At 40.2% G+C, this 26278-nt stretch overlaps 2 protein-coding genes across 7 annotated transcripts in view; one reads left to right on the top strand and one right to left on the bottom strand.

Moving 5' to 3' along the window:
• Positions 1 to 1484: 1484 nt before the first annotated feature.
• On the top strand, positions 1485 to 4535 carry UBE2L6 (ubiquitin conjugating enzyme E2 L6). The gene is made up of 4 exons (XM_032237237.1): positions 1485 to 1626; positions 2595 to 2690; positions 3612 to 3798; positions 3915 to 4535. Exons 1-4 carry the CDS (start codon positions 1597 to 1599, stop codon positions 4067 to 4069), a joined length of 468 nt encoding a protein of 155 aa, XP_032093128.1. The 5' UTR covers positions 1485 to 1596; the 3' UTR covers positions 4070 to 4535.
• A 3915-nt stretch (positions 4536 to 8450) lies between these two features.
• The window catches only part of SMTNL1 (smoothelin like 1), a 58494-nt gene continuing 40666 nt past the window's right edge, over positions 8451 to 26278 (bottom strand). For 4 of the 6 annotated variants that reach the window (XM_032219004.1, XM_032219012.1, XM_032219019.1 and 1 more), the window contains exons 4-11: positions 21152 to 21703; positions 19340 to 19478; positions 18473 to 18527; positions 16464 to 16634; positions 14437 to 14539; positions 12924 to 13075; positions 10383 to 10589; positions 8451 to 8821 (exon numbers count right to left, since the gene is read on the bottom strand). In XM_032219004.1, the coding sequence (XP_032074895.1) occupies positions 10445 to 10589; positions 12924 to 13075; positions 14437 to 14539; positions 16464 to 16634; positions 18473 to 18527; positions 19340 to 19478; positions 21152 to 21703 (1317 nt within the window). In that variant the 3' untranslated portion in view covers positions 8451 to 8821; positions 10383 to 10444. Of the gene's footprint in view, positions 8822 to 10382; positions 10590 to 12923; positions 13076 to 14431; positions 14540 to 16463; positions 16635 to 18472; positions 18528 to 19339; positions 19479 to 21151; positions 21704 to 22650; positions 22796 to 26278 lie in introns of those variants that run through there. The other 2 variants (XM_032219045.1, XM_032219036.1) reach the window with 2 other exon arrangements.

Genomic DNA, 26278 nt, shown 5'->3' with positions numbered 1-26278 from the left:
GTTTTATTGTGTTGATCTCTGCAGCCAAGAAACTGTATTGTAAAGTGTATTTCCAGACCCTAGCCAGAATTTAATTGAATCTGGTCTTGCAAGGAAAAGGGCTGTCTTAATGCATGGGCCTGATGGGTACTTGCCCATGGGACCCATGAGCATAGGGATTCCATAGTAACCTGTGTATGTTAATGTAGGGTTCCAACAGTTTCCCTGAGCCACTGAAATGCCAAAGAGAGTGAGACTTAAGACGAGGCTTGCAAAAAGTATCAGCTTTTATTTATGGCCATAGAAAAAGCTGGGTGACAAAATCCAAAACATACAAACAAATGCATGTAAGGAATAGCCACAGCCTGCCAGAGTGGCTCAGAGTATTATATACATTTTAGGCAGATAGAAACAAAGTTCATCCAATCAGAGACAAAGAATCGTTACCAACGTGATCTTTAAAGCGTTCTTTTGTTCAGGCTCCTGTCTCTGTCTACCTTATCTATGGAATGAATATTCCTATAGCCTTGTGTAGGGGGTGGAAGTCCCCCTTTGCCAAGTTGCTTTTCTGCAGAATGATTTAAGGATTTATGAGCCAGGAAACCTCCCTAATTTGGTTCCTTTATCTCTTGTTCCCATGTAACAATTTCTTCTATGTTTTCAAGAATGACCCTAGCTTTGAAGCCAATAGAGGCGAGACATTTGTGATAACATTTGCAGTAATGCCATCCAGTATTAAGGTTACAATCTGCTAGGCTAGAAAACAACTAATTTCTGACAGTATACAATAATATAAGCAGGAGCCAATAACAAAGCTTAATTCTTAATAAATGATTTCTAGCAGTATATCATATCAAAAGCATATAGCAAATATTGGTTTAATCAGTAACAATTATATAGTAACATAAGCAATTCATAATAAAAGCAAATAGCCAATACTGATTCATGTTGATTCATATACTCCTTCATTAACCCTTTAATGCACCTTATATCATATAAATACAGCAACTATATGACTGAGATTATTGTTTTTCAAGCCTCTTCATTGTTCAAATGTTCATCATGTTGATTAGTTGTTGCTGCACAGCATGTTTTTAATGTTTCAACACCTAAGTGCCAATAAAATAAATATATGTTTAATTTTATCGACCACTTACATTTTTATTCCTGTCTTAAGGACCCCAATACATTGCTTTGCAGGGAGTGTGGGGACATAATGCTGTTAAGAGGGCCCTGCCAAAGCTGCTTTTTCAGGAGGCAACTGGACTTTGTTTTTCTTTGAAGACGTTTCGCTTCTCATCCAAGAAGCTTCTTCAGCTCTGACTGCATGGTGGGGAATGGCAAAATGTATATGAGGAGCGAAACTTCTTCAAAGAAAAACAAGAAAGCCCAGTTGCCTCCTGAAAAGGCATCTTTGACCTGGATTTGACCACAAATCTCTTTATAAGGGGAAGAGTTGATCGCTGAGGTGAAACGCCGATTTCCGTCTAAGATAGCGCAGCGCAGTAGCAGGAAGGGATCCTTTCGCGGCGCTATTCCTTTCTCTGCCTGGGGCGCGAGAGGGATCGGGGTGTGTGTGTGGGTAACTCGTGCGCGTTCGGATCGGATCGAAGAAAAATGAACGCAGCCAGCCGGAGGGTGGTGAAGGTAAGTTGATGACGCGAGGTTGGGAGACCCTTTTAGGGCTTCGGAGGCATCTCGAAGAAGAGGCGGTGGTGCTGCAGGAAGATCGCAAGCGACTGAAGTTGATAAGAGGCGCCTTTTTTGAGGAGGAGGCGGCGACGGGGTCTCCAACCCGCAGGACTTGGGAGAAGCCCTTCCAGCATCTCAAGGAGTAGAGATACTTGAAGCAACCAGGCAGTTCTGGAGACTTAACCGGGATGGGGTGGGCAGGCGGTAGCAGTCTCCGGCAAGCCTCCCCTTGGAGGGGCTTTACTGCGCGCCTTTTATTTTTAGAGAGCCTTCGGCAGAAATGGTTTAGCTTCCGTTTTTAAATACTTCGCTTCGGTTTTGGCTAGGGAGAGGGTAGCTTTAACGGGATGCTCTCCTATACGTTTTGGGTCATCTGTCTAGACTGTCCTAACATTTTTCATAGTTTGGTGTCCAGAACGCCTCCTTTAGAGCCGGACAGGGATAATTTGGAGCGGGTAACCCTGTTTTGAAAGAAAATGCTTGAAACGACGAAGAAAAGAAGCTCTTAGGCGCTTTCGGTTTCGTTTCCTGCTGGCTGGAAAGCTTTCCTTGAAAAGGAGGGAGGAGGAAACAAAACCGAACTGAAAAGCTGTTTTCAGATAACGTGAAGCGACTCAGAAAAGCCATAAAACAGAGCTGTGCGCTGCTGGATATAAGCCATTGCGGGGTGTGTGTTTTTTTTATTACAAGGATTGGAAAATGAAAAGAAAATTCATTGTATTTCAACTGGCATCATTCCTCCTTAAATCCAAGATGACAGCACTTAGGTTGGGGCAAGGCTAGCATAGAAACATCCCTGCGTTGCTTGAAATGTGTCCTACTGTTGTCAGGATGATCTTGGAAATACTTTGTGTTGTGTGTATGTGTGTGTTTTGTTGTATTCGTACATTCGTTCGTTTAATCATTCATTTTTGTCTTTTCAGGAACTTGATGCCATTAAGAAATTAAGATTACGATACTTTCGGGATATTCAAGCAGATGTGACCAATATTCTCCTTTGGAAAGGACTTTTAGTGCCGGTGAGTTCAAAGAAGCTGGATAAGAACAATTGAGTCTGACTGCTTGCAGGAGAGTGTAATGTATTAGTCAAATTAACCTAGCATGCTGTCACTTCAAAACAATGATTTGGGTTTGATGAAAGAAATGTCCTTCTGGGTTCAGCTCCAAGTGGGGAAAAAGACACTGGAGACATGGAGGCTGCTTGGAAAGATGGTTTATTGTTGGACAGGGCCACATGGCTTGAGCCCTGAACAGAAAAGGTGATCACATGCTTCAATATTGGTGGAGAAGAAGAGAAGGGCCGAGGAAGGGGCTTGCTAGGCTTCTTATAACCTGTTTAGTCCCACCTCTCTGTTTCCTGTTCCTGTGTAAGAAATGTATTCTGATTGGTTGTCAGACTCCCATGGGGCCATGCAGGGGCTACTCTCTAGGCTGTGTTTTGAATCCAGGTATGGATGAGTTCTCAGATGCCATGTGGTCAGTTGAGTAAAGGGCCAATATTATCATGCCTTTACTCCCATCCCCTCTGGGGCTGCAGTGGAGAAGTCTTTATTATGTAAAAGTGGACTAGCTTGGCCTTAATGGCCTATTAACAGTGGGGATGGACAGGAAGCTACAGGAAACTATTCTGTCTTTTAAAACATGTTTCTTCTTTTCATATCCAGAAAAATATTCTGCCTTTTCAATATTTCCTAGGATATATCATTTTTCTGGGAGAGGGCTGGATGATAACTTCCCACAGGTTATCATGAAAATACCACAAAGTATCAGAGCCCTTATTTCAGTGGGAGTGGATTATATGCTCAATGTGGGGTACTAAAAGGCCTTACATATTCACCATGTGGGATGGGACTGACATCTTTAATTTTAGTTTGTTCTGCAAGGAAAATTGCATTCCTTAGCCTCCTATGAATCATGCTTGTTCCTGTCCTTATACCCAGGATAATCCTCCATACAATAAAGGGGCCTTCTGGATTGAGATAAGTTTTCCATGTGAGTATCCACTCAAGCCTCCTAAAATAAGCTTCAAAACCAAGTTCTACCATCCCAATGTGGACGAGATGGGTCAAGTGTGCCTGCCAATCATCAGCGCAAAGAAGTGGAATCTTAAGACAAGGATAGACCAAGGTATGACCTGGGCAGGATGGATAGAGCTGGGGCTGCCAGATGACTTTCATTCAATTGCCACTGTGTGTACGTTTTTCTCTGTTTCAAGGAAGTGTCATTTTTAATCTTTCCTGCAGTAATTCAGGCCTTGATAGAGCTGGTAAATAAACCTGATATAAAACATCCACTGCGCGCAGACTTGGCCAAGGAGTTCGACGAAGACCATGAGAGATTCCTGTTACAAGCTGAAGAGCACACCTGTAAATTCAGTGAGAAGCGCCCATGTGAGTGACCTGTGCTCAGCAACTGGAGTCCACCTTATATAATTTTTTGGCTTCACAAGTCCTTGTCTACCAATGGGATAGTAGAGAAGAAGGACCAGACAAAAAAAATGTGCATGATGAAAATTTGGACTTTTCTGAGTTTAAAGCCAGAACTACTCATTTGAGGAACATTTATATGCTTGAATAAGCATAGGTTCAATGTTAAAATACAGATGCATCTGAATTAAGTTAAACATTTGTGACTCTTCATGGTACGGATGAAAACCTGTGTTACTTTCCCCATCCTGGAGCTAAAAATCTATTACCCGAAAGGATAGTTCTGGCTTTAAAGTCAGTATTGGATTTCAATAAATTTCAAATTGAATTGAGGAAATGACATAGTTTTTTTAAAACAGAATAATATTTTCCCTCAAAAGAACAGAACAAATTAGGACATTTGCAAAGTTACAGGAGTACATCATAGGATGTATTTCACAGAGAAAAAGTCCTAAGTTTTCTGTTTTCCAAATACTTTCTAAGCAAAGAACGATTTATCAGAACAGACCAATAGGAATACTCCTGGAAAAAAGAATATTGCATGCATTTCATTGCATGTCATTCTCTTACTAGTATATCTTATCTTGGATGAAGAAAATGAAACACATTCTTAATTCTTTTTAATTTGTTCTTCTTCATATAAGTTTCCATTTTCATAGTCATTCCTGTAGTATTTTAGGATTGTTTCCAAATCTTTCCTTTTCAATTCCAAGTTTAATTTATTTAATGTATTGTCGTGTTTCCCTTTTTTCTTAAACCTTAGTAATTTCGTAGGTTGTGTTGCTTTTTAACTTTCCTCCTGTCATCGTGAAATATGTTGAGCTGACTTTCTGTTTTGTAATAAATGTAAGCTATAATAGATTACAAATAATGATATATTACTACATCACAGATTCCTGGTGTTTTTTTTTTTGTTTTCATTTTCTCTCTGTGAATTTGATTTTACACCTTTGCAGAGTTCTAACAACTGTTAGCAATACATATGGCTTCACAATCACATATATTGTCAACAATACAACATTGTGTAACTGTATTGGTATGACATCAGTTTTGTATCAGTAGGCAAAGTGTGTAGACAAAGCACATAAGTACCCCTAGAAAGAGAGAAAGAGACCATTATTTCAGGCCTTGTTTTTGTCCATCTGAATTTTCTTCTTGCTACAATGAATCATATACCCAGTAATCACTAAGAAGCAGTTCTCTGAAGTATAAGAGAGTTTTGCTAATAGTGGTGTGTCTAGTTTAATTAACAGAAGGACTAGGTGACATCATAGCAGTCTGCCAACATTTGAAGGGCTGCCACAAAGAAGAGGGAGTCAACCTATTCTCAAAACACCTGAAGGGAGGACAAGAAGCAATGGATGAACATTTATCAAAGAGAACCAACCTAAAACTAAGGAGAAATTTCCTGACACAGCAATTATCAGTCAACAATACAACATTGTGTAACTGTATTTCCTCCAAAATTTGTGGCTGCTCTAACACAGGGATTTTAAGAAGAGGTTGGACAACCATTTGTCTGAACTGTTATAGGGCAGGGCAGTGGTGGGATTCAGCCAGTTTGCACCTAGCCGGCAGAACCGGTTGTTAACTTTCTAAGCAGTTCGGAGAACCGGTTGTTGGAAGAAATTTTATTTTGTTTTTTTCCACTTTACAAGGCTAATCCTGCAAGGAAGGCAGGAAGGAAACATTCTGCTGGTGTTTCTAGACTAATTTTTATTACCTTGCTTACAGAAACTGCCTCTCCGGTTAACCCTTATTACATTCTAACAGCTAAGACGAAGCACCCATTGTGACGTTGAGTTGGCCATACCCACCAGTCACATGACTACCGAGCCCCGCCTACCTAGATGGTCATTAGGGCAGAGAACCGGTTGTTACATTATTTGAATCCCACCATTGGGGCAGGGGTATAAAATTCAAGGGTCGTGGGCCACATCTGGCCTGCAGGGTGTTTAAATCTGGCCCACAGGGCCAGCCTGGAAATAGCAAAGGATTGGGCAATGGTGCCTCTGGCGGCCAAAATGGGGCATGGGGGCAGCATGCAGCATTTTGCTGGCCAAAACAGGGCCCATCTCCCCCTCCCTCAGCCCACAGCAAACTACAATGCTGCTCTGGCCCTCGAAGAAATCCAGTTTGACACCCCTGTTATAGGGTTTCCTGCTTGAGCAGGGGTTGGACTAGAAGAACTCTGACAGCCCCCACTTCCAGCTCTGTTATTCTGCTATTCTGTTGGAGGTGTTAAGTGAAGGCCATATCGTTCAGATTTTGAAATACCTCAGTTGGTGGAGTGGCTATAGAAGAGCGAACTATTGAGGAGGCAAAGCAAGCCTCTTCTGATGCTTTTCCTCCTTGGTCCAGTGCTTAAAAATAGGCCAGAATTCAAGCAGTGGTTCTTAGTCAATGCAGTGTGTGTGTGAGAGTGAATGAGCGAGCTGTTGTCTAATTGAATCAGTCTCATAGATCACAATGATTTGCACCAAGACTGTCCAGTGTCTCCAAAGATAGTTTCAGTTATTGATACTAAGTATACGTTAAGATATAACGAAGGAGAAGTCAGTAGCAAAGTACTCAAAATGTTTTCAGTAGTGCTTGTTTCTCACTTTTTTGTGATGCCTTTTAAGTAATAAGTAGAAGTGCTCAGTTTATTGTTGATGAAGAATTAACCATGAGAAAAATCCAATATATTTAAATGGTTCATTCTTTATCAATAATATAAAGGTAAAGGTTTCCCCTCTCACATATGTGTTAGTCGTTCCCAACTCTAGGGGGCGGTACTCCTCTCTTTCAAAGCCGAAGAGCCAGCGCTGTCCAAAGACGTCTCCGTGGTCATGTGGCTGGCATGACTAAACACCGAAGGCGCACAGAACGCTGTTAACCTTCCCGCCAAAGGTGGTTCCTATTTTTCTACTTGCATTTTAACATGCTTTTGAACTGCTAGGTTGGCAGAAACTGGGACAAATAATGGGAGCTCACTCCATTACACGGCGCTAGGAATTCAAACCGCCAAACTACCCACCTTTCTGATCGACAACCTCAGCATCTTAGCCACTGAGCCACAGCATCCCATCCCTTAGGGCTCAATACACTGAGCCCTAATTGTAAGCTCCTGGTCCACTTTACTGACACTATATTTTTGCATCAATTCTTTTTTTATTCCCTTTCCTTTTTTCACTTGTTCAGGAAAAAGTTTAAAACTACCTCCAAAGTTCATACCACTTTAAGTTTTAGCTCAGCATATCTGACCTAGGAGAGGAGAAGCAGTGAATTGCCTCTCTTTACTTAGAAAAGACAGCTACTTTGGGCTGGAGCTGAAGGGCTTCTGGCAGCAGAAATCTCACTGAGACATCAACAGTAGAGCAGAATTAAACCACTAGCTCAGCGATGGTGAACTTTTTGGCATTGAGAACCCAAACCAGAATGTGTGCATGCTGGAATGCTGGAAACCCGAAGATCAGCTGGTGACGATGCACGTGCCCATAGAGAGGGCTGTGTGTGCCACCTCCGATACAGATGTGCCATAGGTTCACCATCACTGCATTAGATATGTTTTCCTAGGACTTTCCTAGGACTTGCTTTCTTTTCAAGTTCCCCCCTTTTTAAAGTAAGCTTTTCCTCTGAATGTTATCTGCATTGGCCTCTGGAAATAGGCCTGTAAAGGTGTATGTATTTCTGCAAACTAAAATACCAGCATGTACACCTGTCTTTTGGTTTCAATAAATAAGAAACAGTTTGCAGCTCTCCTTCCTCTTTAATTCGGGTTTAAAGCCCTCTTCCTCCTCCTCTTCCCTTTCTAAATATAGTGTGTTTATATTTAAAAGTGGGAAGAAGATGCAAAGTGGGGGGATTTTTTTACACTGAATTAGATCCTGTTTGCCATCTCGTAAAATGAGCTGTCTTCCAAACAATTTCAACTTGTTCCTCCCCAAAATCCTTCCACATTGCTGAGAACAGGGCAAAATCACCACATGTAAATCTCTGCCTCCGGAGAGGTTTTCATTGCCACACATTGATGTTTGCCCAGCACTTTTCCTGTAAACCAACAAAGGAGGGAATCCCCCGCTCCCTCCAGTCAGCTTGTTTATTCTTAGCCTCTTATCTGCACAGTGTGATTTCTTTGCTCAAAGTTCAATGGTTTGGGGAGTAGCTGAATGCAGGAGAGCTTATTTCTTAGGAAACAAACATAAGATTGGGCCACGTATGCTGTGTTGCTCAAAACATTCTAATGTGCCCGGGCAGCGACTTAAGACAGAGCATATTTGCATTCTCCCTTGGAAACCACTCTTGTAGGCCACCTGAGTTGCCGGTTGCTAAAACAGAATGCAGCATAAAAGTACAGCGTGACAGCCTTGACTTGGTATAGTTGTGCTTTAATGGAACTGGTGCCTGGTAAGGGGAAGGGTGATTGCAGCATGGGTTGCAGGAAGGCTTTTGCAATCTGAAAAGAGGACTCGGAGTTGCTGATGGTAACATCTGGAAGGACAGACTGCTCCTGAGTCATGTGTCCTTGGGGCAGGCTCAGTTCTGCTTCCATAAACACCAGATGTTTGACATGATGACGTGACATTTAGCAAGCGTTCCTTTCCTGCTCTTTTTAGGTGGCAGAAGATTGGCGCATAGCAGACTTTAGTCGGGGTTAAGTAGCACTGGTCAATTCAATATTCAGGAAATTGCAGAATATATATATGTCTTTTAGCCTGGGTACATCCCATGTTGCATTCCATCTGAAAAATTAAAAAAAAGACATCCAAATTTGAGGTGTCTTGGAGGAAACACAGAAGCCAAGCACAGTGGATGGTTCCAACAACTGCTACAATTTCTACGGTGTTTCTAAGCGGGTATAAAGGCCAGCCTACCTGCCAATTGGACACAGAAGAACCATGGCCCTATCATCATCCTCTTGTAATCACCCCATAATCCCTTGCGGGAGTGGAATCTGGGCAACTGAATGGAGCTGAATGTTTACTGGCCGGGTGCCCTTCCTGTTACCCGGAGGTGTTTTTTTTTGCACCAGATATATTCTCATTGTGCCCAGAGAGAAATATCTGCCTCTACCTAGGATCAAACTCACAGCCTCCTGATTGTGAGGCGAGAGCTCCACCTCTAGGCCACCACAGCCCTCAGAAGAACCACAGCCCTCTGTTTCTTTGAAATATGGCTTTAATGTGGAAAGGATCCAGCTGTTGAATAAAGTTTTTTCCCAATCTAGAGCCCTCCAGGTGTGTTGGACATGTTGACTGGGGATCTTAATGCATGAAGTCTCATATCTACAGGGCAGCGGTGAAATTTTAAAATTCAAACAGGTTCTGTGGGTGTGGCTTGGTGGGTGTGGCATGGTTTGGTGGGCGTGGCAGGGGAAAGTATACTGCAAAATCTCCATTCCCACCTCACTCTGGGGCCAGACGGAGGTGATATTTACCAGTTCTCTGAACCACTCAAAATTTCCGCTACCGGTTCTCCAGAACCTGCTGAATTTCACCCCTGCTACAGGACACCTGGTCAGTCATAGCTAGAATGCTTTTGCCTGGGACTACTCTTTCACAAGTAACTGTCTTTATGTGCCATTTTTACTGCACTAATATGCTCCAGCTAGACTGCTAATAATCACCTAGAAGTGGAAACAGCAACATTTATTTTATTTCTATCTATTCTGTTTATTTAAACAGAATGTCTAGAAATAAAATGGTCTTGCAGGCCAAAATGGCTTAACTTCCCAGTAATGAAAACATTAAGATCCCTACCATCACGATGGACTTTTGTTGTCTAGCAGTGAAACACCTTTAACATCTTTAAGCATTTCTTAATCATTTATGTGTTACCCTTTCTTGTTTTCCACCTATTAAAATAGTGACATTTCCATTTAAAGAGACACTATATTACTTGGTAGCTAATAAACTAACATGGTATTGAGATCCATGAAGGAAATTGTACTATATCCCAATAAGAGCATCATTCCCAAATTGTGAGGATGGGTGAAAAAGAAAATATGGTAAGATTTCCAAGGTGTATGTTGAAGATTTTTAAGTTAAATATGAAACCCTAATTTTTTTAGCCCTAATATCTAAACACGTGTAAGTGTTCTGAGCCAGACCTGGAAGATGGAGGAATAGTTTAAAAACAAATTATGACTAAAATTCTTCTTTGCAATGTGCTACCAATGAGCAAGATCTCAAACCTTCTACTATTTTTCCATTTCTTTTGGTTTTATATATTTGCACTTAGTGTGATTCTAGAATTTCAAGGAGCTAGTCCCTTTGATGATGAGAACCACAGAACCCTTCTTACCTGCCCCACCAAGTTTTTCTATAGCTTCCAATGAACCCCAAACAAAAGCCTGGTTTGCATTTCTATTTCTTCTTGGTCTTTACTAGCCCTTTCTCCACCAAGCTGCGATAAAGTTCCTGGATATAGGTGTAGATGCACTTATTATCAGGAACACTCATGCGCACCATATCCTCTACCTCCAGAAGTTGAGCACAGTCTGCATATTTCCTGGAAAAAGATGAAGAAATAGTCAACTATACCCCAAAGATTTGGCAAAGCAGCTTGATTATAGCTTTTCATTCTCAGAATTAACAAGCATTATTTTAGAGAACTGGATCAGGATGCAAAGGTTTCCAAAATCATGGCAAGGTCCAATGAGATAGTTAATTTGAACCTCTTGCCCTTTTACATTGAATACATTTCATTATAGCACTAGAGCAGAGGTGTCAAATTTGCGGTGTGTGGCCCGGATGTATTATGTGCTGGCCATGGCAACCCCTGGTTTAGCGAAGGGGCAAAAATTGTTATGCGTCACGTGTCAACAACATGGCACCACGAGTTTGACACCCTGCACTAAAGTCACACACTGGGAACACCACAAGTCACTGAAATTATTTTGAAACTCTGGGGAACACAATATATATATATATATAAAACCTACTCTTGCTTTTCATCATCTGACTATCATTTTCCTTTGTTCAATTATCTAGCAAGGACTCCTGCTTCTATTTCAGAATGGGTCCTTAACTCTGGCTATTCAAAGACTTTGAATTCTCTCCTTCAGAACTTAATGTTATCTTGAAGCTTTATTCAGCCTCACCAGTATACCTCGCCAGTGATTTAGGATTTTGATAAGGGGTGTCCTGTTGCTGCTTGGTGTGAGTCTGCTGCATTTTTTAAAAAATGTGCTGCTTTTCTTTGTAGAGTACATAATTACTGATTATTATTTATGATGGTTGTATACTATCCCCAAGTTCAGAGATACAATAGTGTGCATGTCAATACCACTATTGAAGGACAAGTGGGAGGTTGCTACTCAAGATTTATGTTTAACTGTTGCAGAACACAATTCTGGTCTAGATAAGACTTTAATTTGATCCAGAGGACACTTAGGTTGTTATGATAATGTTCTTGAAGGTGTGTTGATTTCTTGAAGTTTCCTGTTTTATCAAGCTGAACAGTTAAAGGTTGATCAACTATGGCATAACTACTTTTTCCTTGTAAATGTAAAGCAATCCCTACTGTGTTAAGCAGTTGTGAAGAGCTCCTTAGGAAACGTCACTATGTGCCCAGTTACAATCATTTCTTTTTGAAACAAGAGATGCTAATAAGTAGAAGATAATAACTTCGGGTTTTTAATTTCATAGTCTGGTTTTAAGCTTAGCTTTGGGTCGAATAAACTTTTTGATTCTCAGTTCTGACATTCTCATTCTAATAGATGTTAGATTCTAATTCTCATAGATGTTCTGTAGCTGGATGTTTCAATACTTCTGATTATACTTATATTCATGATCCTGGCTATCTGAGAAGGAATATGGGCCAACCAAAACAAGTTGGGAAACTAATAGCAGATAACTTTATGGATTGGAGAAATGAAGGTCAGTCTCTTTGTAAAAGTCTATTCTTCTTTTAAAATTCAGGTTCTCAGCTTGATGGATCTATGTGAATCTTTGATGAAGATGTCTAATGCTAAGTGTGAGCAAAAAAAAAGTCATTTGTCAGTGGTAAGATACCCCTGAATATTGTAAAGATAATTAGGCCATGGTGATCTATGTTTTTCTCACAGCAATAAGATTAAATTATTGCAGTCTGCTGCACATAGGGTTGCCTAGGGAGATTTTTCATAAACTTTAAACCTAATCCAAAATATTTCTGCTAAATATAGATAGGATTGGTGGTTAGAAATATATGGTGCCAAACTTTTAGCCACCAGTCAATTTAAAAGGAAGCTGTAAGATTTCAGATAATACATCCCACATGGTATGGAGCTCAAGTAACAGAATAAAATCTACACAACTGTACTTGCATATGAAGATAATTCTATATGTTTTTCTCTAGGTTTCCCTAGTTAGGGAGGTTATGTGAAGTAGTGGGATTCAAATAATTTAACGACTGGTTCTCTGCCCTAATGATTTCTTCCAACAATCAGTTTACCAAACTACTCACAAACTTAATAACTGGTTCTCCCGAAGTGGTGCGAACTGGCTGAATCCCACCACTGGTTATGTGCTTCCCTGCCCTTTCCACATCCTGCTGCTTGTATGAATAGAAGGCCTTTTGATCAAGTTGCAATTTTAATTTGTTAAAAATGGCAACATTTGCACATCTGCCAGTTTAATTGATCAGTTATTGAACACGGTTTTGATCTTTTGTAACACTGTTATTTCATATGAACTACATAAACAGTACAGCTGGAAAGTAGGACAAAATTACTCCAGAGAACAACTTCACGCATTTACCAACACCACAGTGCACTTTCTGGAGGTCAGTACTCATCCCTGACTCAGCCTGCCCTATAGCTGTGGTTGTGGCCGGAGGTCTAGAATGGAGGGGAGTGCTTACTCAGCAGTAGAGAAGGCCAGGGTGAAATTCTCTTTGCGATTTGCTGGATCAAGGTTTGCATAGTCAAAGGCATCAGGAAAGAACTTGTGGATGAGGGCACAAAAAGCCATGCCACTTTTCCAACTGGTAGAAAAGTTTTGAATGTCCACATGCTGAAAATGAGAAAAAGAGATATTGAGCACAAAAGGTCAACCATTTCTCCTTTTTTAGGTTTTCCTGGACTAGCAAGTGACTGAAACATGCATTCCTGTCTATTTAATATAAACTTATCATTCTGGTAGAACACATTGTTGGATTGGAACAAGTTGCATGAATGGATTTACTTACATATGACATGAAACAGGGCAGCAATTGGGGAGCATTCTGAATCTAGATTATTGTGTTGACATCCTCCCCTTTTTGAGCACTGTTAATTTTAACTTGGAAGTGAAAGGAAAAATTGTAAGGACGATGGAGAATTAATTTACTGCCCCCGTGTGCTCAGCATTCTTACTTCACCTTACTTTTATATTTTAAAATTTCACATAATGCTTCCATCATTTATCTCTCAGTAATCCTTCAAGCCTGCCTGCATATTAGGTCATGGTTTGTGAAGCCACCATTTCTGATATACAGCACACATTGCATGTAGAGATGGTTTCATCTATTCACCTGGATGCTCGTGCTATTGTGATAGGCCCTGTGTTTTGTAGTAGATGAATTATCAACACATATTTCACCATTTTCACTGTGTCCTAACAGTTTCACTAAAGGTTAGGCATTATAACTTCAAAGTATCTTTACAATCTCAGTATGTGAGTTATATTGGCTTTCAACTAAGATTTTTAGTTCATGAGCTCATTCTCTTAACTCTTTGACTGAAATTCAACATCTGAATATAAAGCATAATAAGAAAACAGTACAGGCTAAAATTGCACACATGAGTCTTCATATTCACATGATAGTGAGTCTGTGCTGGTTAATAACAATAAAATACCAACAGTGCACAAAGAAGTACAGTATTTCCTGACCTAGTTCACAGAAGAGATTATTCTACTATGATCCCTCCAGGGCTTTACGCTCCAATTCTGATCAAAAAGAGGGCAAGAATTTGGAATACCATCAGAATCGAGAAATGTTCTCTCTCTCTCTCTCTCCTCCTCTCTCCAAACAAACAAACAAACAAACAGACAAACAAAAAGTAGCATCAGAGGGCTTTGAGGGAGGGGGCAGGTGCTACAAGTTCATAGTCTTTAACTCTGGGTACTGATGCTTTCCCAAATACTCTTTAAAACTTAGAAAGGTGTATACTCACTTCTGAGTAAAGTATGCTGAAGTAAGTTTGCCAGAACTAGAGGAATATTGTTATCACATCTCTTAAATTCTGATCATCCACATTGGCCTTCCTGCTGTTGCATTACTGATGCCCCCTAAGCCTGATTTCACCTTCCAAGGGAAACCAATTTGCCTACTTCACTTCACAGAGACATTTAAGGGCACTGGATTGGTTCTCATTTCATAGCTGATACCTTACTTCATAGCCACGGGTCATGGCCCGACACCATTCCAGCAACATGGTCTTCACAGTGTTTGTACCTCCAGTCCTCTTGATATTGGGGGCAGGACCAGTTGCAGCCCTTTGGGAGATAATTAAGGGGAAGAAAGGGAGGGAATAGGAAGGTAGAGAATAAACAAATGTATTTTTTAATCATACACAGATCCTATGAGATTTGGCTGGTATAAATCCCTTTTCCTCCATTAGTGTCTTTTCTGCTGAACATCCGGTGGGACAGAGATCTGCCTGATTTGTAGCAATATCTGCTATCTAATTTGATTTTGTAAATATGTATGCATTTTATAATTTGTGCAAGAGAAACACTTGGTTAGAGAAAGGTTTTTTTTAATAGAGGTGTGGAATATGATTGTGTTCTGGTGGGCTTGCCTGGCTGTGCAGAGATCTCTGGAGTATAGCGGTATGGGTTATCATTGACCAATATCTGAAGTTTATTGTGGCAGTTTAGTCACACTCCTTAAACATGGCCTTGGATGATAATTGTGGCCAGTGCTGTCTGCGGATGATGGATATTGCCTGGGGAAGGCTGGGTGTTTATATTGTGGTAAGTATGGGTGGAAGAGTGCTAAGACCTCTTCAGGGATTATAGAGTTTTTCTATGTTAAGAGCAGATTTGGGTGATATAGTGAGGCAAACAAGGCAGTACTGTGTATGCTACATAAATATATTTGTTGTAAAATCTAATAGATACATAAATATATGTATCTAGAATTTTAGGATTTTCTTTTTGGGTTGGATTGGGTTTTTTTCCCAATGTTAAGATGCATTGTGTGATGAATATGCTCCATTTCCTTTGCATGATACCTTCCTTTTATTGAATGGCTCTTCAATAAAGTAGCAGTCTCATACAGTAAAGTTCTAAATACTCCACTTCCTTAAAAGCTTTGGAAAATCAGATTTGGGTTGGGTTTTTTTTTTTTTTTTTTGCTAATCTCTCACTTCAGCTATGTGTGAAGCACAGTTTCTTTCTTTGCTTTCTCATTGAACAGAAGGCTTGTCATACCCCTTGTCTCATAGCTTATGTTTCAGCCAGCCAAACTTGGAGAAAACTTCTCAAGTGCAGTTATGTTGGTATGAAACCATACATTCCTGCCAGGATTTGTTGGAATACTACATTCATTGTCAAGGCTGATATGGCACCATAGAAGAAGAATCTTTCTTGGCTTCTCAGCATTTCCTAGCACATTCCCCAAAGCAATCCATCCATTGCAATGACCAGCCAGATAGCAGGCTGCCTTGATTAATGTTGTGTAAACCACAGATAGTCCTCGACTTACAACAGTTCATTTAATAACAGTTCAAAGTTCCTACAACACTGAAAAAAGTGACTTATGACCATTTTTAGCAGTAATGACCTTTGCAGCATCGCCATGATCAAAATCCGAAAGTTTGGCAACTGGTTCCTACTTATGACTGTTGCCGTGCCCCCAGGTTGTATGATCACCTTTGGTGACCTTCTGACAAGCAAAGTCAATGGGGAAGCCAGATTTACTTAATAATCAGGTTATTAACTTATCAACCGCAGTGATTCACCTAACAAGTGAGGCAAGAGAAGCAAGCAGTGGATGGCACTGAATCGGACAGTATGATAAACACATTTGGGAGTTGCATACTGTGAGAATGAAATGAAGCACATTAAGGTTGTTTTGCAAATGGAACAAATTATCATCCGGAGGAGCTCAATGCACAGCCTATTTTAGGGCTTATGTTAAATTATTCAGTTGTTTTCAGTCTCAAAATGTCTGGAAACCATGCCGCTGAGTTTCATTGGCAAGTCAGGCAGGCCACATACAGCTGGAGAGCTACTGCCCTCTCCAGTGCTAAGACATAATATAATTGCCTTGGTTTCAGTTTACTGTAAGGCATGCATTTAGCCCTCGTGTTTTGTAAGCCAAACTACAGAAAGGTTTATCAGTATATCCATCAGCAGGGCTGAACAAACTGTAGTGAAACGGGCTATGGCAGAACCTGAGACCCAACGGCCTTACCCTCCAAACTTCTCCACAATGGCTTTGCGGGACTGTCCCCTGGGTGGCATCCTCGGCCTTGTTATCTCTCTCTGGTTAAAAGCGGGCCTCTTCTTTTTCTCTTTGGCAGCAGCTGCTTCCTCTGGTGCAGCAGAAGGGGGCTCTTTCTCTCCCTTCAGGACAGCTTCAGGGCTGAGAACCAGAAATAAAAACATCCTGAGTCCAAAGCGCTGGAGAAGAAGTGACACCAGGTGAGTCTCTATCCTGGGCATTCAGGGAGAGTCTCTCAGAAGAGATGGGTGTGGTGCAGATGTGGTATTCAGCTGGTTCTCTCCGGTTTGGGAGAACCGGTAGTGTCAGCTATGGGAAGCTCCGCCTACCTGCCCTGATGTAATGTGCGAGCACTGCGCATGCACAGAAGGCAGTGCTCATGTATAGACACGACACGTGCGAGCGAAGTGTATGAGAGAGAGAGCGTGTATGCTCACATTTGCGAACTGATAGGGAAGGTAAGTGAATCCCACCACTGGTGTGGTGGCTTAGAAAGGGAAAATCCCCTTTCTGCCTGCTCTTCAGTAAAGAATACCAACAGTTTGGCTCATGCTTCCTGTTATGTCTTAGTCTATGCCTTATGTCTAGTTCCCTAGAAAATCATGGTGTTAATCCCCATATCTTGCAGCTAGAAATGTGAAGATCTGAGGAAAAGCTGAAACACTACTGTCTCCAGTCTTGACTTCTTCCCAATTTTTCTCATTCACCACTCCAATGTTTCTTTTTGCCCTTCCCAATTTTCTGAGCATTCACATATTTATTAGCATCCTCCCTTGATTTGACCTTTCATCTATTAGGGCCAGAAGATGAAGTTCTAGCCCCAGCATCTCCAGAAAGCATCCGTTTGGAAAGACTACTGAGAGTTAATGCTTTGGATGCCTGACATCAGGGGTGGGATGCTATAGGATCACCCGGGCTCAGGAGAACCCATAGCTAACTGGTTTGGAGAGCCTCCAAATCCCAACCCTGGCTGGCCCCACCCAGCCCACCCTACCCTACCCCTTCCAGGAGTCTCCATGTGGTCCATTTTGGATGTGAGATAAATGCAGGGCCTGCATGGAAGCTCAGAGAGGAGGGAAAACAGGCCTCCCAGAAGCTCTGGAAAGCCTCTGGAGCCCGGCAGAGGCAGTTTTTCCCCTTCTAGAGGCTCGAGGAAAGACTCCCCCACCCCGCCGTGGTGCAGGAGGCCGACTAGGCCACGCCCACCATGGCCATGCCCACTGAGCAACCAGGCAATAAACCCGTTGCTGAATTTTTTGAAGCCCACCCCTGCCTGACATCATATGCTCACGGCACTGCTCTCCTCCAAGCTTTAAGAAACTTTTCAGCAACCAATTAATGGCCACAGAAGGGTATGTATTAGAAATCTAAAGTCCTTGATAGCAGCTTGGAGGCCAAGGTTTAACCTTTGGGGGGAACAGTTCTCCTCACTGTTCCTATTATTTCTTGTCCCATTTTGGTCATCCCAGTCATTGCTGAACTTTGCTTTCTGAGTGCCCCCTGCAGAGTAAAAAGTTGTAATGCAGCCTCTGGGATGGGCAAAAGATACAGAATTGCTGATAGAAAATGATTTGCAGTCAATTGCCAAGGATCCTTTTCTCCTCATAATTTAAAAAAAGGAGCCACCAATTCACCCCTGCTTTCTTCCTTCAGTATCTAATGATAGACCTGAAGTGTGTGTGGGGGAAACTTTTAGGAAGAAAGGCTCCTGTGTTTAGCAGTATGAGCTATATTTAACTCTGAAATTCAATTTTCTCCTCAGTACTTCAATTCTTAGGTGTATATTTATTTATTTAGAAAATTTATTTCCTGCTCCTCTCATATTCAGTGACTATGGATATATCTTTTGCATCAGGTTCTGATAAGCAATTATCAGGCTTGTGGCCATCTATCCCGATGTATCTTGTAAACCCGAATCTTGCCCATCTCAAATGCAGCCCACCTGCAAAATGTAGACAGGCTTCCAGAGCTTATCTCACCTGGTGATTTCTGTTGGAGCAGCTTCTGGAGTAGTAGCTGGTGGAGTAATGCCACCTAGATTGGATTACAGACGTGCGGATTATTAGTTTTTCTTACCTTGTGAATGAACTTCTGCCCCATGTCTGAACTATGGTCTCTTTAATCTCCTCGGTATCTTTCCCTCATCCATGTTTTGCAGTATAGAAAATAGCAGCAGATGGTTTCATAAATCATTACAGGGAAATGGAGAAAAGACCAGCCTGACGGGGGCAGGGGAAAAAATTGGAATTCCTGCTTACAAGGTATCAGCGAAGGTCATGAGAAAAATGTTTGACATATTATATGTGAAGATGGGTTTTCCCTTCCCCCCCCTTTTTTTTTCTTTTTTTTTTCCATCCTCTCCCTTTCCCATTGTTGTCTGTGTAATAAAAAATAAAAATAATTTAAAAAAAAATGTTTTCAGGACTGAGCAATAATGCTGGAAGTTATGCAGTCTAGAAACACTAATTATGGAGGGTTTTGTTATTGTTGCTTCACTGGTAAAATAAATAAATAAAATGATTTACTCAGAATTAAGGTCCAGGCAGACTTTTTAGGATAAAGGGTGGGCAATTAATTTTCCCAAGGGGATACATGAGAAACTGGGGCTCTTGTAGAGGGCCGCTGATGTTGCCCCTGCCCCTGGAGCCCCGCTTTGTACCCCACTATGCTACAGGCTGGAGACGGCTAGACAAAGGGTCAGATGTAGCCCATAAAATACCTAAGTTGTTCTAAGAGGTATTATTTTAAGCAAGAATTTAAGCAGTGTATCACTTCTCCTTTTAGTCTATTCTGTCCCGCTTTAGTATATTTGGCTTTCTCAGTTTGCTGAATGATGTTTTCCTTACCTGTCTCCAAACCTTTGAGCTCGGTTGGGCTTTGTGGACTTGCTTCAGGAGAATGAGGAGGGAATTCTGGCCAGAATTCCTCCTCTTCCTCCTCAGGTTCTGGTGAAAGAGGCTCATCAGAAGTGCTGCCAGTTTGACCCTGCAGGTAGGGAAGGAGGATGGGGAAAATCAACCAGATTAATTTCTTCCTTCATTTGATTTTCTAGGTTTATATTCTCCCTTACCTTCAGCATCTCAAGGCAGCATGCATAGTATTATCTCCTCCCATAATAATTCCCATTGTGATTAGGTTGGGCAGAGAAAAAGAGATTGTCCCAAAGTCATCTAATGCACTTCCTTCAGTTTGAGATGCTCCGGTCTCCCTCAGTCTAAATCCTTAAGCACTGCAGCTCTTTTAAAGTTCTTGTTTTGTTATGTATTCATATATTGATAAATAAAACAAACAAACAGAAATGATAGTTTACAAACTTCTACGTACATGGATTTCCTCTTTCTATTGAAAAACTTCCCTTGCTATTTTTCCCTTGTGCTTTCTAGCCTAAGGAGCAATAGTTTATCCAGTTATTACAGAGCGGGAAATTCTGACTTCTAATCAGTTTCACAATGTAAGCAGGAAATTCTTTTTTTTTTTGCTCAGTTTTAAATATACAGCATTGTACCTTTTGTAAACTCATCTGGTAAAATCTCATCATTTCCTGTAGGCTTCAAGTCATTTTTCCAAAGGATGTTAGAAAGGCAATAGTTAATAATAATGATATATAGGTTAGGTAAAGGTAAAGGTTCCCCTCGCACATATGCGCTAATCATTCCCGACCCTAGGGGGCAGTGCTTATCTCTGTTTCAAAACCGAAGAGCCATCGCTGTCCGAAGATATCTCCATGGTCATGTGGCCGGCATGACTAAATGCTGAGGGTGCATGGAACGCTGTTACTTTCCCACCAAAGGTGTTTCCTATTTTTCTACTTGCATTTTTACATGCTTTTGAACTGCTAGCTTGGCAGAAGCTGGGACAAGTAATGGGAGCTCACTCTATTACACGGCACTAGGGATTCGAACTGCCAAACTACTGCTTTTTTTATCAACAAGCTCAGTGTCTTAGCCACTGAGCCATTGCGTCCTCTTGATATATAGGTTAGTTTTGCATTTTCAGCTCATTTTAAATAGTAGTAGGAAGGTTCTGCATAATTTGAGAGCTCTACAAAGCAATAATGCAATTTTCATTTTAAAAAATTGCATCCAAAGTTTACCCAATTTCACTTATAAGTAAGTAATGCTAGTTTAAAGTGATCTCCTATTTTCATAAGCTCAGAGAAACCTCTAGAGGTTGCTATGCAACTATAGAACAAGGACAAACTACCTTCTTTCCTTCCTTTTTCCTTCCTTCCTTCCTTCCTTCCTTCCTCCCTCCCTCCCTCCCTCCCTCCCTTCCTTCTTACTAACTTAACAACTGTAATGATTTGTTTAATAATAAAAATTTTGAACTCAATTGTGATCATGAAAACTACCTGTATACTAAAACTTGCCTTACTGTAAGTTTTGTATTTGTATGTTGTAAACATAATATAAGCTGGCACATAGCTAAAGGGAAACAAATTAAAATTAGTGACAGACATATATAAATCTGGGTAAGTGTATTTTGTCTATTTGCCCACCAACATAAAGTTACATAGACTAAAATAATGTGACATGAAAATATAAGAGCAAAAAGGATAAAAATACTCCTGATGTTCTATAGAAAAGAAGTGACAGGAGCTAATTCTCTTGAAAGAAAAGAAGCAAATGACTACCATTTGAAATGCATTCTGTTCTCACCTCTTCCTTGGCGTTTTTCTTCAAAACATCAGCCTTTTCCCCTTCCTCTTTCTGTAGGTCTTCTGGTTTTCCAGAAGCATCATCTTTGGTCTCGGATACACCTTCAGATTCAGGTTGGCTGCTGTCTTTGGTTGTCTTCTCCCTCTGGCTTGTCTTGGATGCCGCCCCCTTTTCAGATTTAGAAGCCTCTTCTGTAGATTCTTCCTTCTGCTTTGCCTCAAGTTCAGCAGACTCAGTTTCCCCAGCCTCCTTCTCTCCATGCACCTCATTCTCAGCAGCCATCTTTGCTTTCTCTGCTTCATTTGCATCATCCACCTCTTTCCCAGTTTCTTCTGCAAACTTTCTGTTCTCTTTAGTTTCTTTCTCACCAGTTTCTGCTTTTCCTGCCTCACTCTCCCCTTCAAGTGCATTTTGAGTCATTTCTGACTTCTGCTGCAGCCCGTTGATCTGCTGGTTTTTCTCTTGTTCCTTGGTGTCTCCAGCCTCCATAATACCAGGTTTCTCTGTGGTTCCAATGGAGTGCAAAGTAAGTGGCCTATTGATGCTCCACTCCTGGAAATATACAGTGAAAAAAAACATGAAATCTCAGTGTTAAAAGTTTTCCACTTTTTTTACACAAATTAATAATGTATATTGTAACTGTTAATTTGTCCCAACTGCTTGGGCAATCCTTGGCATCTTTAATTCGCAGTTAAATGTGTGATCTGACTCTATTGAAAAGCTGAGGGCATTTAATGTGATGAGGGACTATTCACTCATCAGTGTGTGTGTTTTTGTGTGTGTGTCAATTGCACTGAATACATTTTACTCCTTAAGATCTACTGTAGACGCCAGGAGGAGGAGGAGGAATATGGAAGAGGTTAATTTCACAAAACCTTTCTTCTAAAGTATATGACATGCAGCTAAGAAAATTCTATAACTATTGCCAAATTGGAGATTTTGCTGTGCTGAAAATCACCTTACATAGGAATCACATCCAAGGCAGTAAAAACAACTTGCTATTCTCTGCACTTCTGTATTTCAGAACAATTGGATCATAAGCCATTAGAACTGTATTAAAGTTTTCAGAACTGCAGTTGCATAACCTCCTTTATTGGACATTCTAGTGCAAGTGGGGCTGCATTTATGTGCATCCCCCTATGCTTCTGAACAAAGGAAACATGACCTACAGTCTCATATTTCATGTCTGAGATCACAAAATGTGGCTTAACACAGAACCTGACAACATGTGCTTTAATCCACCCTTCTTTGAGTATTAACAGGCAGAGCTGTGCGCAGCTAAACTCACCAACCTCTATCTGGGTTAATCCGGTACATTTTTCTGCCTATGACAGGGTAGCAAATATTTCTCATCCCCAGCATAGATACATGGTGTTATTCCAAGTAAATTCAGTATAAAGTCTTTTGGGGTGTAAGGCAGCAATCCTGTAGACAATCTCCTCTTCTTATGGCAGTAAAAACACAGCAGTCATAAAAGTTTTAGAAGTTGCTATTCTTGCCTTTTTCTCCTAATGGTGTGATTGGTCCCGTCTGAGAACACTTCAAAGGAGCAAACTATCTGAAGCGCAAGATAGGTCCTCGGAGGCTGGGAAACTCCTGTCCTCTTCTTTTCTTCTCACTTAGTAAATCATCTTTAAATAAAACCTGCCAATGAAGTCCAGGAACAGCCAGTGACTCAGATATGGAAAGAGCAAGAGGCAGTTCTGGGGAAAAGGGGGCAGGTGAGTTGCTGTAACACCAACTAAAAATACCCTCCTGACATTTGCAAAGACAGTGGAGAGGTCAGGATGCCTAGAAGTCTCTCAGCTCATTTCACTTGGTACCCCATTAGTCTTCCATGGGCTGTAACTCCATATTCTATTGAAAGCAATGGATATTTTTTTTGTTTACTTTTTTATTTTTTTATTTTTATTTTTTTGGGTTTGTCCAGCATGTATGAGAAAACAAGTATAAATATGAACATAACATGTAAACATATAAATATAAGCAGGTATAAGTATATACATAAGAAATGAGTAAAGACAAATGGGGCAATAGAACAGGGATGTTGGCATGCTGCTGTGCTTATGCATGCCCCCTTACAGACCTCTTAGGAATGGGGTGAGGTCCATGGTAGACAGTTTAAGGTTAAAGTTTTGGGGATTTGAGGATGTAACAACAGAGTCAGGTAGTGCATTCCAGGCATTGACCACTCTGTTGCTGAAGTCGTATTTTCTGCAATCAAGTTTGGATTGCAGAAAATCAAAATCAAATTTGTTAGTTTTTAATTACTAAACACATGGTAGTTTAGTAAAAAAAAAAAACCACCACAGTGGTTAGAATTCAGTACTGCAGGGCTAACTCACTGCTCACTACAGGAGTTCAATTCTTTTTTTTAAAGTTTTTTTAATCTTTTTTTTATTTTCATACAAATAACCACATGTATACCATTACATCATAACCAACACCATTTTGTATGGTTCAATATTATAGAGGGAAGAAAGGAGGTAGGGAGGAGAGAGGGAGGAGGGGCAAGAAAGCAATGGATAGGGTATAAACATGGTATATGGGAAGCAGAAGAGCTAATGATAGCCTTTGGGGGTTGATGGTAAGGAGTTCAATTCTGAATGGCTCAAGGTTGACTCAGCCTTCCATCCTTCCGAGGTCGGTTATATGAGGGCCCAGATTGTTTGGGGCAAAAGACTGACTCTGTAAACTACTTAGAGAGGGCCATAAAGCACTGTGAAGAGATATATAAGTCTAAGTGCTATTGCTGTTGCTCTGTCAGTAAAAGTGCTGTTTCAGTATACTGGGAATAATCAAAGGGAAATATACAAAGAAAATTAAGTACATATTAACACATCTGCTAACTACAGCTAGAATAGCATTTGCCCAATGCTGGAAACAAAATAATCCCCCCCTCAGATGAATTAGTGATAAAAAAACTTTGGATTGTGCAGAAATAGACAAATTAAAACTGAAATTAAAAGATAAAGAAGAGTCGGAATATTATGAAATTTGGAACAATTGGTACAAATAGCTGCAAAACAAGAATAAAATTAATTAAGCCAAAAAACATTATATATAAATATATATAGAACTGTGTAAATATAGAAGCGAAATATTATATACATGTACAGGTATGATTACATAACAATGTTGATATAATGACTGTAAGGTGTTGTAGAAGGGAAAAATAATAATTAAAATCTGCTAAAAAAAAGTGCTCTTTCAGTTAAAAAAAGCCACGCAGTTTATGATTTGTTCTTTATGTCCATGCTTTTGCTATCCTGTTTGCTCAATTGTAGGAGAATCTTCCTATTGCTTTCAGGAAAAAAAACTTTTTCCTGAAAAAGTGAGTGAGAGAAGAAGAGCTACAAGAAAAAGGGCCTCACTGAACAATGATGACTGGGTGTAATTTGTCTAAAGATGGGAATCTTATGCAATCATCCAAAAAATCATTGACAGGTAATTGTGTATGTCAATTGACTGGTTTCAAAAATATTTTTCCTACTTTGCTTTCAGCCAATCCCCACTCAGGGGTCATCCTTCCTGAACTATGCTCATGTTCTTCTCTTTCATCTTCACATTTCTGCTTTGGATTTCCAGTGGCATACTCATAACTCAGTCACACTACAGCATCTGTAGAAATCTCCAGGTGCCCTTTCATTGTAGGACTTTACTAAAGTATGAGAATATCCCTCTTGGGAGAAAATATATTTTGCTCAGCTAAGAGGTAGCACTTAGCTGACTTCAGATGATTTAAGAATGCTAAACAGAGAGGAGCTCATTAGAATCAGGATGGGAAAAGTCAGGTCTGTAGGCAGGACTGGGAAATTGAAAAAGCATCCTGGAAGGGCAATGGCAAATCATTTTTGTAATGTTAATAAGATATACCCACAAAGTTATCAAGAATTGAATCAGATTTAAGGGAAGTATCAGAGTATGTCTGCTGGGATAATGGTGCAAATTTCACTTCTCTACTGGAACTATAGATACAATCACTAAGTGACAGAAACAGTTTGAATAGATTAAAAACCATTTCACTGAAGAAATAAATTATTAAAACCTGTGCATGCCAGTCAACCAGAATATAGGGCATTATTTGGGCTAGATGCTGAATATTGTGGTTAATGCTGAATGATTGAGTATTACTGCCTACCTTATTCTTCTCCTTTTAATACCAGTTGATGCCTTTCCAGCCTTTGAATATGCAGACATGCCATAAATTCCCTGAAACCAAACTAACTAAAGTCTGCAACTATGGGCAAATCCTAAACAGTATAGTCCTGTGTGACTTTCTTGAAATTGGTTTATATGAGATTTGTACCAACTTTGGTATATTTATTTCTCTCTTCAAAAAACAGAAAGTTCTATGCCTTGCTGACTTGCATGCATTTTAAATTTAAAATGATTTACAACTCTATGAATAATCAGTTTAAATTGAAGATATATTCCAAAACTCACTGAGAGCTCCATCATAGAGCATTTGGCTATTTTCCTTCATGCATCAGTTTTCCCAGACGTGTCTCCATTGTAAAAAAAAAAGTGAGATTCTTGGCCTTCAACACTACACAATAAACAGAAATTCAAATGGTGTACCTTCTAAAATATACCTTTACCACTAAGAATACTAAGAATTCACAGATTCAGAGAAATAGAGACAACACATTTATCTTTTATCTGAGGAAAAGGATTGCCTAACTTAGCTTTCAATGAATCTTTAGGCTGAATATTCCAAAATAATCTCAGATGTATAGTAAAAACAATTTTTAAAAAGTAGGAACAAGGATTCCATACAGCATATAAAAAGGCAACATAAAAGTAATCAGCAATAAAACATAAAGCACAGGAAAATAATCAGGGATAAAATAGGTTGGATAATATATATTTGGTTTAAAGACTCAGTGAAATCAAAAGCTCTGAGTGTGCTGCTGAAATAACTAGAATAAACACCAGCTGAGCCTTTTTGACCAACTAATGTCATAGCCAGAGTGCCATACATGAGAAGGCTCTGTTTCTGGCCATTACTTGTCACCCTGAAATGTGGTCCATCTTTTCCCTTTGAAGAACTCTCAGCATCATACACTTCATTACTTTCTTCTTTTTAGTTCTCAGTGTTCTTCAGTGAATGCTTTAAAGAATAGC

The sequence above is a fragment of the Thamnophis elegans genome, chromosome 1 (assembly GCF_009769535.1).
Source record: "Thamnophis elegans isolate rThaEle1 chromosome 1, rThaEle1.pri, whole genome shotgun sequence".
Classification (NCBI taxonomy): Eukaryota; Metazoa; Chordata; class Lepidosauria; order Squamata; family Colubridae; genus Thamnophis; species Thamnophis elegans.
This window is presented reverse-complemented; position numbering and strand designations above follow the sequence as displayed.